We start from the raw sequence: 14,770 nt of genomic DNA on the forward strand, positions 1-14,770 counted from the left end.
TAACGATATATTACTTAAATTCATTTACTACTTAATGAATAATAAATTGTAATAGTTTTTGTTAATATTTTATTCTATAACAAAAATTAATAACATGCTATTCACTGAAGTAAATAGTTCTCAAATCTCATTTTTTTATGAAATATTTAATCTGAATGAATGAAATATTGTATACGAACTACCGTAATTTTTTCTCGGTAATTTATTTTAAACATGTACAATTCTTGATAAGCTATCAAGCATTTTAGTTCAATGAGATGTCCTTTTGGTATTTTAGTTTTAAGTGTCTGATGAATTTCATTTATTGTTTATATTAATATATTTCGTATTTATTTGCGATTTAATAAATATAGATTCAATTAGCTTTTCTAAATAAAGTTAATATCAACATATCCCATTTGCCTTTCCTTGTTAATGATGTAATAATATGGAATTGAACATAATAATTTTATTGAAACATCTTGAAATCTTTTATTTCGGAACTCTACAAAACTTATAAGCAACCTGATGTATTTTAATATTTATTTAATACAGAATAAATAAAAAATCATTTTATAACAAATCAATATATTATTATTATAACATTTGATTAATATACAAAAATAATTAAACCCTAATACAATTGCACTTATTATAAAATATTTTTTAATATTTTAACCCTGACTTTACAAAATGGCTTTTCAATGTCGTGCATATATTTAACTGCACACTTAGTTTTTACAAATAACGTAATATTTGGTTCATTATTTGGCAAATGAAATAGATTTAATATGCAATATATTTACATACTTAATATAATTAATAAAACTTCTATTTAAACAGTGGAGGCTTAATAATTTGTATGGAAACATAAACTTCCAGCACACTTAATTCTTATGAGAACACGTATGGGAAAGAATAAAATGCCGATTCTGATATCTTCTTCTAATTCATGTACACGGTAGTGATACCGTATCTATCAATAAATTCGTTTGTTGTCTAGAGGGTAAGTTAGTCTGGTCCCAATTAAAAAATCATTAATCAAATAACGTATAATAAGTAATCCCAGTCTGTCAGACTGCATATAGCCTGTTCTGACAAAGCTATTTAGGCTAGCGTCACATTTAATTATACATTCGGCAATCGAGAGATTGGCAACTAAACGCAGCAGCCACTTTTAACATATCTTCAGACGTATGAAAACTTGCCAACGCATACGCGGTCTGCGTTGTTATGAGATGTTATATCACTTAAGTATCCAATGCAGTGTTGCCAATTTTTCGTTGACTGGAAATCGGTGAGCGCCAAAGTTCCGCGGTATTACGTCGACATAATGACGGATTTCCATGTAGTATGATCGAGAGTAGTAATTGTATTCATTTTGGTGTTTCGTTACGAACGATCTGCTGTCAAATGTGGTGCTAGCCTTACTCGAGCACCAATTAAAACTTCTCCAATCTAGTTTCCAGAACTCCAATATTCTGTATCTCGCTGCGGATAACGTCACCGGGCTTCAGATACTCCGGGGGGCTCCGGTACATGCCGACGCCGCCTGGAGTGCCCGTTAGAATTATGTCCCCAGGGAGGAGGGTCATCACCCTGGAAAATCAGGTATTCAATCATTATTATTGTTACACACATAATTGTTTATTGTCTATTATGTATGATTACAAAATATATTCTGTGAATGAAATAACAACAGGCAAATAATTATTCTATAAGAAAAAGAAAAATTACTTGTTTACTACCCACACGAAATTATAAATAATCTAGCATAGTACAAATTAATATGGGAACAGAGTTTGTTCGTTAACTTAGTTTATTCACTAACTGTATTATTTAGGACGGACCATAAGCTTTTTTTTATTCTAGTCCATCAATTACTCTGGTCACATGGTTGAAATTGCAGGTAAAAATTAGTATTAATATATATTCATCCCAGTGGATAATTAAGGAGCGAAATATTTCCAATGCACCCATTCACCCCGTCTACTGCTAAACATAAGTCTTTCATATGGTTTACCAAAGTTGAAATCCCACTGTACATGAATATACTTTGTATAACCCATCGATGTAAATACATGTATTAGTCCGATGTAAATATAATACTTAACGAGAAACTGCTATTAAATTTGACAAATTGTGCAAAGTAAAAATCTATTCTGATTCGTGTAAGGTACATCTCTAATATTCCTGATCATTTGCTGGCTTCTTACAATGTATGTAGTAGTAGCAATAAAAAATAATACGTCATGCAGTGCTCCTCACTTATAGAAAATCCATTCTCTTACGCTAAAACTGAATGGTCGCGCGCATTTCTATTTTAGAGGAATTTTCTCCCGCAAGCGTTCAAGCTGTGAGAAACATTGCCTGTTGAAATTTTCCCTAGACACTACAATATGAGATTCTTCAAAAAGTGACCGTTTACCACCAGACGAGCTGTACGCTAGTTTGCCGCATTGTGGTATAAAAAAGGCTTATCAAATATAGAACACTTACGATGTCAGTCGTTCAATGACATCGGGTATTTTGTGTATGAGCTGATTGGTGTTGCTGGTCTGTTTCAGGACACCGTTGACGCTGCACTTGATGTCCAGGGTCTGAGGATCGCCGACTTCGTCGCTGGTCACGATGTAAGGCCCAATGGGACAGAAGGTGTCCATCGACTGTGAGAGACAGTAAAATATATAGAGAAATACTGGTATATATACACAGGGTGAAATCGAACTCATTAGGAAACTTTCACAGGAGTGTACTTTCTACCAGTAAAAGCGAATTAAAAGAACATGGGTCGATAAAAGAAAATAAAAGTGAAACTTCGGCGCGACGTGTACTGCCGTCAAAGTAGTTGTATACGTTATAATTTTATTGTCATATTTTAATTTTTAATTTCCGCAATTTTTATCCTAAAATATTTTACAACATGGTTAGACTCAATGCCGTCCTTAAGGGAGCGAGAGCAGCTAGGCAGTGCTAGAGAGCACTGTGATCTAAGATCTATTCTAAACAGCACGCACGACATTTTTCTTCGTCGTGCTCAGGCATATCTTAATAAAAGCTCGTCATCAGGGGAAGAGAGGAATTATAAACTTGCCCCGAGCCGGCAGACAGGTTAAGGCCGACCCTAGGTAGATTCTTAGAACGTACAGTTACATACAGTTAACGACTTCGTTTACACTCAGTATCTAATCATAAATTAACGTTTATGAGAACATACATTTTTAAGTGAAGTAAATAAACACAAAAAATCATGTTGATAATGTCTTATATTACCTTCATCATCATATCAGCCTTTAACTTTCCCTAGGAGTGGGAGGAGGAGAGGTTGGGTTGCCAAGCTTGGCAGAAGAATTGGCAACCGCAGTCAGGCTTTAGAAGTGTTCTAAGAGAGATGCTGCTGCCCATCCCTCGGCTCCCTTTAGTCGCCTCCTATGACACCCACGGGAAAGGAATGGGTGGCCTATTCTATGTCGGGACCACACAGCTACATATATTACCTTGCCAAGTAAGAACTGACCGCCGTTCTTCTCTTTTTGCCAGTCTCTAGCGCTGATGTCCTGCGCCACCGTGTAACCCAGTACATAGTTGTAAGCGTCGGCCGCTTTCACGAAGCTCGCCTTCTTACCGATCACAACAGTCAGTTCTACTTCCCAATCCACTTTCTGAAAAAAAAAAAATTATGACAACAACTTTATGTAATGAAGAAGTAGACAACATAATACAGATTTTTCTCGAATTAATTTAGTTTCTTAATTTAAAGTTCATTGAAAATTGGTCTGAGATTTTCATGTAATTCAAATTACATGAAACTCTCAGAAAAAGAAATCGATTGCTTACAAATAATTATTTTTCACAATGCTACAATCATATTCGATAAGTTGAGGGAAATTTCTGTTAAAGATCTGGGGTAGTAATTCAATCCATTATTAATCGATCCCAAAATTATTTGGTTGAAAAGTAGCATTATTATGTATCTCAGTTTCAATCAAGTTTTGTTATCAAAACACGATATGATAACTCCTATCTCAAGTGTCTTATTATATCTTACTTTTTATCTTATTGATCTAGCGACTTCACACACCGCTTAAGCTTCTGATGGTCATAAATTCGATCTTCTTACAAACAAATATTTGTATTTATGTCTGTTTGCATTAATCTAGCTATTTTAAGCATAATGTAAACTAAAGCCCTCAGTACTAACAATCCTTTCCCTTCCATTAATAAAGATTGAGAACTATACAAATGAGTGGATTGCTACTTGACGAATGTACCTAATTGAAGACAGTTCTCCTGCACATTAAGCTGATGGGGTCAGAATGTTGCGTGAATCACAGAGGTCTGCTCTGACCTCAGCGACACAAATTGGGGTCAATTATTGAAACAAATTGATCGCAATTCATATCGTGCCGCGTAGGTGGCTACACGATATAGGACAGTTTACATCATCAGGACACATTAGTGATAATCTAGTTTTATCTGCAGATTTATAAATTTATTTATCATGAAAAGGTATTTACCTTCTAAGTTCTGTTGAAATTCTCACAGAAACAGACAGAAAATCTCAAAATGAAATTAGTAACAAATCGAAACATTAAATCTATTTATTGGTATTAGACATAAGGGGGTTTACAATAAAATGTTTTTCCGAAATTTCGGGTCCGAACGAAACACAAATTTGATGTTAAAATTATATGATACATACTGTTTAAAATGTTAAAAATGCTAAAATATTGTTCCTTTGGATTTTTTGGTAGGATTTACATGACGAATGACATGTACCATTTACTGGGTCTATTTCGTTATGAACAAAAACACAAAATTGAGTTCGAAAATTCGGATTTTATATCATGGTAGACCTCCAGAAATCTTATGGTCGAGTCCGTTATTAGTTTCTTTAAATTTTCAATATATAGGTACTATTACATAGACTATACAAGGTGGGACTGCGACTTCCTGTGAGTCTTATGGTTCGAAGTAAAGTAAGTTGTTTATAGAAGATGAGAAGTCGACGGATCGAGTGCGTTCCCAGTTACACAAAGACGAAATATCTAGTATTAGGTGGTAAATTTTTCAACCTCTTTCGGTCGTAAGTATAAGGTAGGTGCTGTCTACCATGTTGATAAATTATTAACGTGTGATAACATTTTTCAAATTAGTATATTTTAAATAAATAACCTTTTAGAGTGTGACATTTCTTTCTATACTAATAAAATTGCAAAGATTAAAAATCCCACCAGAGGGAGACTTTGTACAAAAGTCTGGTGGGCTATGGCGTGAATTTATTGGGTACAGAGGAATAACATCGGAGTCCTCAGGAATGGCAACGCATGGGGGGTATCATGGGCGAAACAGTATACTCGTGTTATGTCCATGGTACTGCTCATGTCTATAGGCGACGGTTACCACTTTCCATCAGGTGGACCGTCAGCTTGTTTGCCATTTTAAGTTGTATAAAAAAAAAATATGAATTTTACTGTATTACTGTAAGCCATACATTAAGCCATGGGAGATCACAAGAAACACTGTAAGTATTGGTTATATTAATGTATAATTTTAATCCAACCTGTATATCACAGAGAGATAAATAAATAAAAGTTTTAAAGCCTTACCTTAGTGACTTCTGTCCTCAGTCTTACTGCATCATTGGGTCCAACAATAACACTAGGGAACTTATTAAATATCATAGGCACAGCCGGTGGAGTGAGGTTCTGTTCTACGCAATGATCTTTGTAGTTCAGTCCAATGCATAGTACTTTATCTATACCGTGAATTGGAGCAGCCAAGGTCACCGCTGAGAGTGGCACCGATGGTGGTTTTGTTGATTTTAATCTGGAACAATTAATAACATTTAAACATTAACAAACAATAGATAATAATATTTATACAAAGCAAGCCGTGTAGGTCCCGGCACAGAATGGACTATCCCTCCCTTTCCCGTGAGTGTTAAAGGAGGCCATTAAGGGAATTTAATGGTAGAGAAATGGCCAGCAGCTTCTCTCGTAAAACATCACTAAAAGCCTAACTGCAATTATCAACCCGTCTGCCAAGCGTGGCAACTACTGGCAAAACTGCACTTTTAGGAAGACTTTTGTTCAGCAGTAGAAAGTAGAGGACTGATATGATAATGAAATAACAGTAAGTATAAAGTAACAGTAAGCTAATAAGAAAAAAATTGGACTGTAGTTTTTGTTCAGCAAAGAAAACTATCCGTCAAGAGTTGAAGTTGACTTTTCACAACTTGGTGATCTAGCAGCTTAAGACACTTTTTCCTTCCATGGACGCAGGTTCAATTTCTTTATAGGTTTTTTTTTTTATACAACTTAGAATGGTAAACAAGCTGACGGCCCACCTGATGGAAAGTGGTAACCGTCGCCTATAGACATGAGTAGTACTATGGACATAACAAAGTATGTCTGCAAAATTGTGCTATGTCTGCAATATTAAATTGGTTTACATGTAATAACCTATTATTAAATTCCAGCAAAACAAAGTGTATAAAATTTACACTTCCTAATGTAAGACTAATAAATACACAGTTATTGCTTAATGACGAAATAGTAAATTTTGTTAATGATACAGTTTTTTTAGGTATAACAGTGGACTCGAAATTACAATGGGGGCCCCATATTTCAAAATTGGCCAGTAGACTCAGTTCTGCTGCATATGCAATTAGAAGAATTAGGCAATTAACAGACGTGGCGACGGCTAAACTTGTATATTTTAGTTATTTCCATAGCATAATGTCTTATGGCATACTGCTGTGGGGTAAAGCAGCCGATATAAATACTATATTTGTTTTACAAAAGAGAGCCATACGTTCTATTTATGGTATGGGTTCGAGAGAGTCATTACGTCAGTGCTTTAAAGACTCAAATATCCTCACAGTTACTTCACAATACATTTTTGAAAATATTATGTATACACGGAAGAACTTAGCGAGTTTTAAAAAACTCAAAGACTGTACAAGTAGAAACTTACGCAATATAAATAAGCTTATTTTACCTAAATGCCGTCTGCACAAAATCAGTAATTCATTCTATGGTAATTGCATAAGATTTTATAATAAACTGCCGGAATCTGCATTAAATCTGACAGAGAGGCAATTCAAATCTTATATTAAACAATTTTTATGTAAGAAAGCCTATTACAGGATAGACGAATTCATAGATGACAACATATCAAGTAAATAATTAGTTTATTAGCATACAACGTTATAATTTTATTTTCTCATTGCTTTCTTGATTTAATTGATTAATTTTAGAAATATGAAAGCGTAGCGGTTTTTTGTATTAATTGCCGCATGCATTCTTATGTAAAATGTGAATACTATAACTATCAGATGGCAATTGTGAGTAGCTTTGACGTGGTCTAGTGTTTTGAGTAGTCATGCTCACTAAAATGTCCAGACTTGTGGCGGCGTGGTGGGCCGGGTCATTGGGCTCCCTAAAATATGGTCGAGCGCAGTGATGGCTGGCTCATCCGTCATACTCGTGAACGGGTGCTGCTTGTAGGGACTGGTCTGCTCTAATCACTATGACTGATTTCCTCTTATTAATTGTTTAACCAGTTGGTTATGTATTCAATTTTTTTTTTTCTTTTTGAGTATTTAATTGAATTAGTGCTAATTGGTGGTTTGTATTCACACAATTAAACTTAAAAATGTAAAATAATAATAAAATTATTTAAAAGAGCATCACGCAAGTTTCTTGCTCGTTCTTCTTGTGATGAGACAGCTTTCCGAACGAGCGGTAAATTAAAAAAAATGTAATGACTTTTCAAAAGTGCTTCAATGTAAGTTTATTTGAATAAATGATTTCTATTCTATTCTATTCTATACTGTTTCGCCCATAATACTCTCCATGCGTTGCCATTCCTGAGGACTCAGGTGTTATTCCTCTGTACACTGTAAATTCACGCCATATCCCATCCTTCAAACCGAAACACAGCCATGCAAACACAACTGCTTCACGGTAGAAACACGAATGGGACAGAGGTACCGAAGCAATCGACTTTTGTACAAAGTCTCCCTCTGGTTTGTTTGTTTGTAATTCTTTTATGTATTTTATACGTATAATATTTTAATACAACTATGTCTATAAGTTATCTACTATCTATATTTCAAGCTCTGCTTAGTTTGACACTAGTTGGCGTTGTGAAAGATGTTCTGTGGATATCGCTGTTATCTTGTGGTAATACTTATTTAATTGCCACAAAATCTTGAATTATAAACTATTGATCCGATTTTGATAAAATTTCTATGGGTTTCAATGGTAAATATATACACAAAAAAAAAAAAAAACTTAAATCGGTTTATAACTGACGGAGTTACGAAATAACAAATATTAACAAAAATACAATCCAATTGAGAATATTGTTTTTTTATAATTGAAAAAAAAAAACTGAAAGGAACTGATCTGAAAGAACAATTTATTTTCTTTTTTTTATATGGGGTGAAAATGGAATGGTAAACTCGCTTGTACTATCGGGATATGCTGGCGGAGAACCAATGAATGATGATAGGTGAGAATGAAGTCAGATCAGTTGGTCCATGACCAATGACGACGAAATCTCTAAAACTAGAAACACGAATGGGACAGAGGTACCCAAGCAATCGACTTTTGTACAAAGTCTCCCTCTGGTAATTGTGGCCTATAGGCATGAAAAGCATCACAGTTATATCTGTGATGCTCATAGTACCACTCATACCATTCTTGAGGACTAAACTGTTGTAAGACGAACAATATATTGCAAGTTGTAGGTATTTGTGTATCACATATGAATTTATATTATACATATAAAAAATATTGATAACAATAAGTAGATAGGTACACATTATAACCAGGCGATATTTAATACTATTAAAATTATTATTATAATTAAAGATAAAAGAATTAACTAACATTAAAAGTATGTACTAAATAATTACATAGGTAATATAAAAATAAATAAATGGATAAAGATCAAATTGGTAATATCTTAATTATTTTTTTAAATGGATGATAATGGAATGGTAACTCCGCTTTTGCTAACGGTTTACAATGGCGGGACACCAGTGAAGGATGACAGGTGAGGGTGATAAGACAGGTTACTTTGCCCATGGTGATAAATCCACTCAGAATTAAGCATGATGGTTTCCAGGAGGGAACCACGAGGAGGTCGATCTAACAGGTGTATTGCTAGCAATAGCATTGTTAGTAATGAGGATTAGTATTTCCATTACTAACAATCCCTTCTCCCCCAATATCCTAGTTATGTGAATATTTTCATAGATTTTTTTGGGTTTCGAAGATGTATAACCATATGCAGCTAGTAAGCAAAGCAGAACAAGACAAGACATAGCATGGTAAAGTGGTGAGTTAGGTTCATCTAACTCATGTTCATGGATTGTACACCAAATGCATCTTCTGCAGGCTAACTACCTCTGGTCTAATCATTTATGTATTTAAGATTATTTTTAATGGAAGTCTGCAGCCTTAAAAAAGGCACATATATACTTTCACACATTTCTGACATTTTTCAGACAATTCTGGGGTGGGCATGGTATATGGCACAAACCCATCTTGCAAAAAAAATACTTCATATGTAAAAGTAAAAACAATATTTTAGGTCCTCGACTATAATGCTTGGGTAAAGTAATTCAGTATTATGAATTGTATAACTATATTTTCTTTTGAAATATCTATTCTTATTATTAAGTCTGTATAAATAAAAACTAGTTTTTATCAGTATTCTCAGATAGGAATGATAACAATATCACACTAATGATTTACTTGTATAATTTTTCTTTAAAAACAGTAAAGTAAAATATAAAAAATCTATTATATAATATTGGTAATGCCATGTAATGACCTGAAAATTACTGTAGGTCCCCCCCCCCCTTTGGTTATGAATGGCAGTTGATAGAAAGCAGTGGAAGGCTTTGGAGGAGGCCTATGTCGAAAGACATGCCAAACATAGGAATGTATTGTAAATAGTTTAATATCAATCTTTAAGAAAAAATGTACAGAGTAGTTTGGAAATAAAGACTTTGAAAAAAGATACAGCGAGTCAGCAATTAGAACAACTTCTTTGCAATTGTAGGCTTTTCTCTAAAAGAGACCTCTTCCAGCCAACCCAATGCAGTGAGAGAAAATAATTAGCGGGATATCTAGTGCAGAAAAGGTACATGGAAAAGATAAATACAATACAAATAAAATAAACATACACAAATTAATAATAAATTAATAAATATATATATTTCCCTAATGGTTAGCTAATAGACAATGCCATATGGCATTAAGTTCATTACTTGTAAAAAGTTTTAAAAAACATAGTAAATAATAATTATTAATATAGTAGACACAATACACAGTATTAAGTATTATTATGTATCATTAGTTAAAAGGTGAAACTTCAACCTTTTCTTGAATGAAGTAATGGAATAACTCTCCTGTATGTTAGAAGGAAGTCTGTGGAATGAGTAGGAATTCCCAAAAAAATGGGTCTTACAAGTAGGGAGTTCTAATACTTTTGACTGGACCAGGCAAGCACATCTGGGACGTGAGAGAGGGGGGCAGGATTCAAAATTGGGAGCGGAGGTAACATGGAGAGTTGGGATTATTAAGTACATTATAAAGAGTAGAGAGGATGTGCATATCATGTTGAAGTCAGATCGGAAGCCATTTTAACCCAAGCATGAAAAGCAGAGACATGATCATACCTACTCAGATCAAAGACAAATCTGATACCTAAATTTTGAAGGTGCCCAAGTTTGTTCAAATATTATTATATAGTGCCAGGTAAACTAATAAATAGTATGTTAATTTGTGTTATGATCCATCTCTGTGCAGAATTTCATTTAAATAAAACTTTGTATTATAATTACAAAAAGCTTTGATTATTAAAACCAAGCTTCATATAAAAAAAGGCAGAAAATAACCAAAGATAAAATAAAATATAATTAAAAACATTATTTTACTAATATTATAAATATGAAAGTTCATAAAGAATTTTAGACGTTTGTATGTTTGGTCATGATTAAATGGCTAAAAGGATTTTATTTAAATTTAGTTAACAGCTAGATTATATCCCAACTTAACAAACAGGATATTTTATATATAAATTTATAAGGAGAAAGCCATGGGAAACAGCTAGTATTACATATTACTAAATATATTAGACCATTCAGTCAGTGGATACCTTTTGTGGATGCCAATTAATAATTTACAAGATAATATTTAATTTATAAAAAACTGTGAAATAGTGTCTTGCAAGTTATAGATAAAAAAAAGTAATTATTTAATTTTTATACTAACTTTTGAACTTTCTCTACATCTCCATTTTTCAGGATTCCCAGCAAAGTTGTAGGGATTGATGAATCCACTTTATTGAGGTCTACAACATTGTTTCCTTCAATATAACCAACGCGTACTTCTTCCGGTTGATTTTTATAAGTAAACTGCACAAATTTCATTTTTCTGTTATTTGTTACAGAGAAATAACGTACTGCTGTCGATTTCAATCCAGTGCCCACTGATTCTTTAGTCAAACAAATTATTTTTCGAGTTATCACGCGCCCAAATTGAAGAGCACTCATTTTCAAGGTAATATCGGTGATAAACGTCACGAATATTGATGAAATCTCGTAAACAATTCATTCAAAGCTTATATAACAGGGGGCAACGACTATACGACTACTGCTAGGCAATAAGATGCTTTAAGACCAAACCAAAAAGAACATTCAATACTTGGAAATTTTATGATAAGTTTACTGGATTTAATTTAATCTTAAAACAAGAGGTGCTTTAATATGTTTGATTTTAAACAAACAGTCCGTAAATCTTTCTAAGCACATTAAAATTATAATTTTGTTTCTGGTACCGGTTGTTTACTTTAAGCAGGTATTGTGACATTTTAAACCAGGATTGCCAGATGTGAATTTTGATTTCCACCCAAACTTCAAATGTTTTCCTCCAAATCGATACGATTTTTACCCTATCACACATTGTATTGTATCATTTTACCTAAGCAATTTATTATGTGATTAATCCCAATATCTTTGGATGGGGGAAAGGAATTGTGAGCAATGAGGTTTTACAGCTCTATTGCTAGTAATATATCCTATCAGGTCGACCTCCACGTAGTTCCCTCTGGAAATCATCGTGAATAATAATAAAATGGTAACTAGTCGCGAATAATTCAACAAGAATTCGTCGTGATGGGCTTACTGTTATTACTCACTGATGCCTCGCCTTCGCTTTCAGTGTACATACTAAAAGCGAAGGCGGGCTTATCGTTATATTATCACCCATTAAAAAAAAATCTTGGATTCAATTAGTTTTTAAGATTCTTTTAGACATAGTCTCTCTAATTTGTGGGTTCTGCAGCAAATTGATACCGAAATAATTAGGGTTTATAAATGTATACGTGAATATTCAGGAATAATAAAATGATATTTGTAATTAACACAGTTTTTGAGAAATTATCAGAAAATCTCCAGATACAAATTTAATTTGTCGGTGCAATTATTAAACACAATTTCGAATTTCAATATAAATAATAGTAACTAGTAGGTATGTATTTCGTAGATATACCTTTTCATTTCTCATTAGGTGATGTAAAAGGCGACTAAGGGAACTTCATGGTCAAGGGATGGATAATAATATCTTAAAACATCACCAAAGTCCAACTGCAGTTGGCAACCTGTATGCTAAGCATGATAACTACTGGCATAACTCCCCAATAGGAAGAGGCCTTTGTTTAGCAGTGGACAGTTAAATGCTGATAGGATAATTATGATGTATTTTATATAAGAAATACAATAAACATATTTGTAGATAAGAACATTTTATCTCATGTCTATGTACCGAATACTTGGCGTGTGAGTTTAACTCTCACCTGACTAGTTTTATTTAGTATCTCATTTTATCAACTAGGTACTTCTCAAGTACTTTAATTGGATAGTAAAGGAGAAAATATTTTCATAACAATTTTTTTTTTATTTTCCATATAAGTCTGTAACTATTTTGTACCTTTTGTGATAAGTAGAGATATGAAAGATTTTGTATCATTTGCTCAGCAGTAAATTGATTAATTTACCTTCCGATGGTAATGGGTTCAATCTTTATACTATATATATATATATATATATATATATATATATATATATATATATATATATATATATAGGTCTATCTGTGTTTTCTATGTTTCATATAGGTGTTGTAAGTATTTACAAAAAAGTATTTTTATCAATCGTTTAGTAGTACCCATATAAATAATGTTTTAGTACAGACTTTTATGAACTTGGAAATAGATGATAGTGTATTTCATTGATTATATATATGATGATAATGATGGCACAACACAGAAACTAGACTGTTGATAGAATGGTAATCCTTATTCAGTATTGATATATACTGAAGAAGTATTAGTGAATGATAAAATTAGGTTAATTTGCCCATCATATTGAATTCACTAGGACTGAATTATGATGCTTTTCAGAGGCGGCCATGTGATAGTTGACCTAACCTTTGTTTATACTATGAAGGTGGCAAAAAAGCACACAGTCATACATATATTGATAGTAATGGGGCCCTATTACTAACAATCCTCTTGCTTCTGGCATACAGTGAGGGATGGTCAGGTGACAATGCTGGAAATTTGGCATGACGATAGTTCATGTGGGTCCGCATAGTTTTACTGCAGTTAAATCATTTATTTCTATATAATACAATAATTGTATTAACTAATGAACATATTAGAACCATTATTATTGTTTATTATGTTAAAATGTTGATAGTGATATTATGGTCTAAGTAGTAAATATTATATGCAAACAATAGGTTTGTTATTTATATAAAGGTCATTAATTTTACATGAGTGCTATATTTTATTACATTACTAAGGTATAACAAGAAAAAAATGTATATAAGTTACACTGAAAAACTAAATTTGTTCTAGTTAAACAAATATACAATCAAAATCTCACTAATTTCTAACTATGGGCTTTCTTCGTGTAATATAAAATTCTTCTCTTGTATGATATGGTGAATATGGATCATCAACATAATACTTGGGGCGCTTCCAGAATTTTGTAACCATTTTATCTAATAAGGTACTTTGAGTTGAATTACAGAGAACATGCTGACGAAGACGTCGTTTTTGCGCACTTGATTTTTTCCATAGCCTCTTCTTTCTGCCCACTTTAGGTCTTATCCATCCACCCCAATGCAAACGAAAGAATCTACGAGTTACAGCTTTAACAGTTTTCCTTTTGCCTTTCTTTAAACTGAACTTTGTTACAGTTCTTATTGGAACGACTATGTTATTAGTTAAAGCCAATATTTGTGGGTTAGATGATAGAGATCCATTGCTAAAACTTTGCAGTTTAGGTGTAACTTGAAGATTATTGTATGTACACAAACTTTTTACATTTTTGGTAATGATACTGGCCTTATAATAGGGGACAGTAAAAGTTCGTAGATTACGTACGGCTGAAAAAGAAAGATAACCTCAATTTAAATTGCCACCAACATAATACTTCACAATAGAAATAGAAAGTATATATATAGTTTTATTGTCATTAAAATATTCAGAAGTAGTTTACTAAAGTAAAGGTATATTTTACTTATAAAATTATAAATATTTACCACAAAATATAGAACGAAACATTTTTCAATCATTACAAGGTTTTTTTTTTCTTGCAGCAATAGAGCAGCAGTGTTGCCAATTAAAGCTGCCCTTGCAACCACAGCTTGCAACTTAATGTTTAGAATTCTATCGACGAATCCTCGTTTTAGTGATCTTTGAA

The 14,770-nt window shown here is 32.9% G+C and overlaps 2 protein-coding genes across 2 annotated transcripts; both read right to left on the reverse strand.

Moving 5' to 3' along the window:
* Window positions 1–550: 550 nt before the first annotated feature.
* On the reverse strand, window positions 551–11,870 carry LOC113514344 (fumarylacetoacetate hydrolase domain-containing protein 2). Its single transcript, XM_026898410.3, has 5 exons — window positions 11,274–11,870; window positions 5,589–5,808; window positions 3,477–3,641; window positions 2,479–2,645; window positions 551–1,578 (listed from the first exon to the last, which is right to left on the reverse strand). The coding sequence occupies exons 1-5, from the start codon at window positions 11,552–11,554 to the stop codon at window positions 1,422–1,424; spliced, it is 990 nt and encodes a 329-aa protein (XP_026754211.2). The 5' UTR covers window positions 11,555–11,870; the 3' UTR covers window positions 551–1,421.
* Window positions 11,871–13,825: 1,955 nt separating this feature from the next.
* On the reverse strand, window positions 13,826–14,759 carry LOC113514279 (39S ribosomal protein L35, mitochondrial). Its single transcript, XM_026898322.3, has 2 exons — window positions 14,610–14,759; window positions 13,826–14,453 (listed from the first exon to the last, which is right to left on the reverse strand). Exons 1-2 carry the CDS (start codon window positions 14,629–14,631, stop codon window positions 13,948–13,950), a joined length of 528 nt encoding a protein of 175 aa, XP_026754123.1. The 5' UTR covers window positions 14,632–14,759; the 3' UTR covers window positions 13,826–13,947.
* Between the last annotated feature and the right edge of the window lie 11 nt (window positions 14,760–14,770).

This window comes from Galleria mellonella, unplaced genomic scaffold, assembly GCF_026898425.1.
Source record: "Galleria mellonella isolate WM207_F2 unplaced genomic scaffold, CSIRO_AGI_GalMel_v1 utg35, whole genome shotgun sequence".
NCBI classification, from domain to species: domain Eukaryota; kingdom Metazoa; phylum Arthropoda; class Insecta; order Lepidoptera; family Pyralidae; genus Galleria; species Galleria mellonella.

What these genes read in the sequence shown, in the direction of transcription:
- LOC113514344 (XM_026898410.3), bottom strand. Translation starts at nt 11,554, where the DNA reads ATGAGTGCTCTTCAATTTGGGCGCGTGATAACTCGAAAAATAATTTGT. An exon ending in TGAGGACAGAAGTCACTAAG is followed by an intron (nt 3,642 to 5,588) that starts GTAAGGCTTTAA and finishes TTTTTTTTTCAG; the next exon opens with AAAGTGGATTGGGAAGTAGA. An exon ending in GTCAGTTCTTACTTGGCAAG is followed by an intron (nt 2,646 to 3,476) that starts GTAATATATGTA and finishes TGTCTCTCACAG; the next exon opens with TCGATGGACACCTTCTGTCC.
- LOC113514279 (XM_026898322.3), bottom strand. Translation starts at nt 14,631, where the DNA reads ATGTTTCGTTCTATATTTTGTG. An exon ending in GTTTCGTTCTATATTTTGTG is followed by an intron (nt 14,454 to 14,609) that starts GTAAATATTTAT and finishes TTTCTTTTTCAG; the next exon opens with CCGTACGTAATCTACGAACT.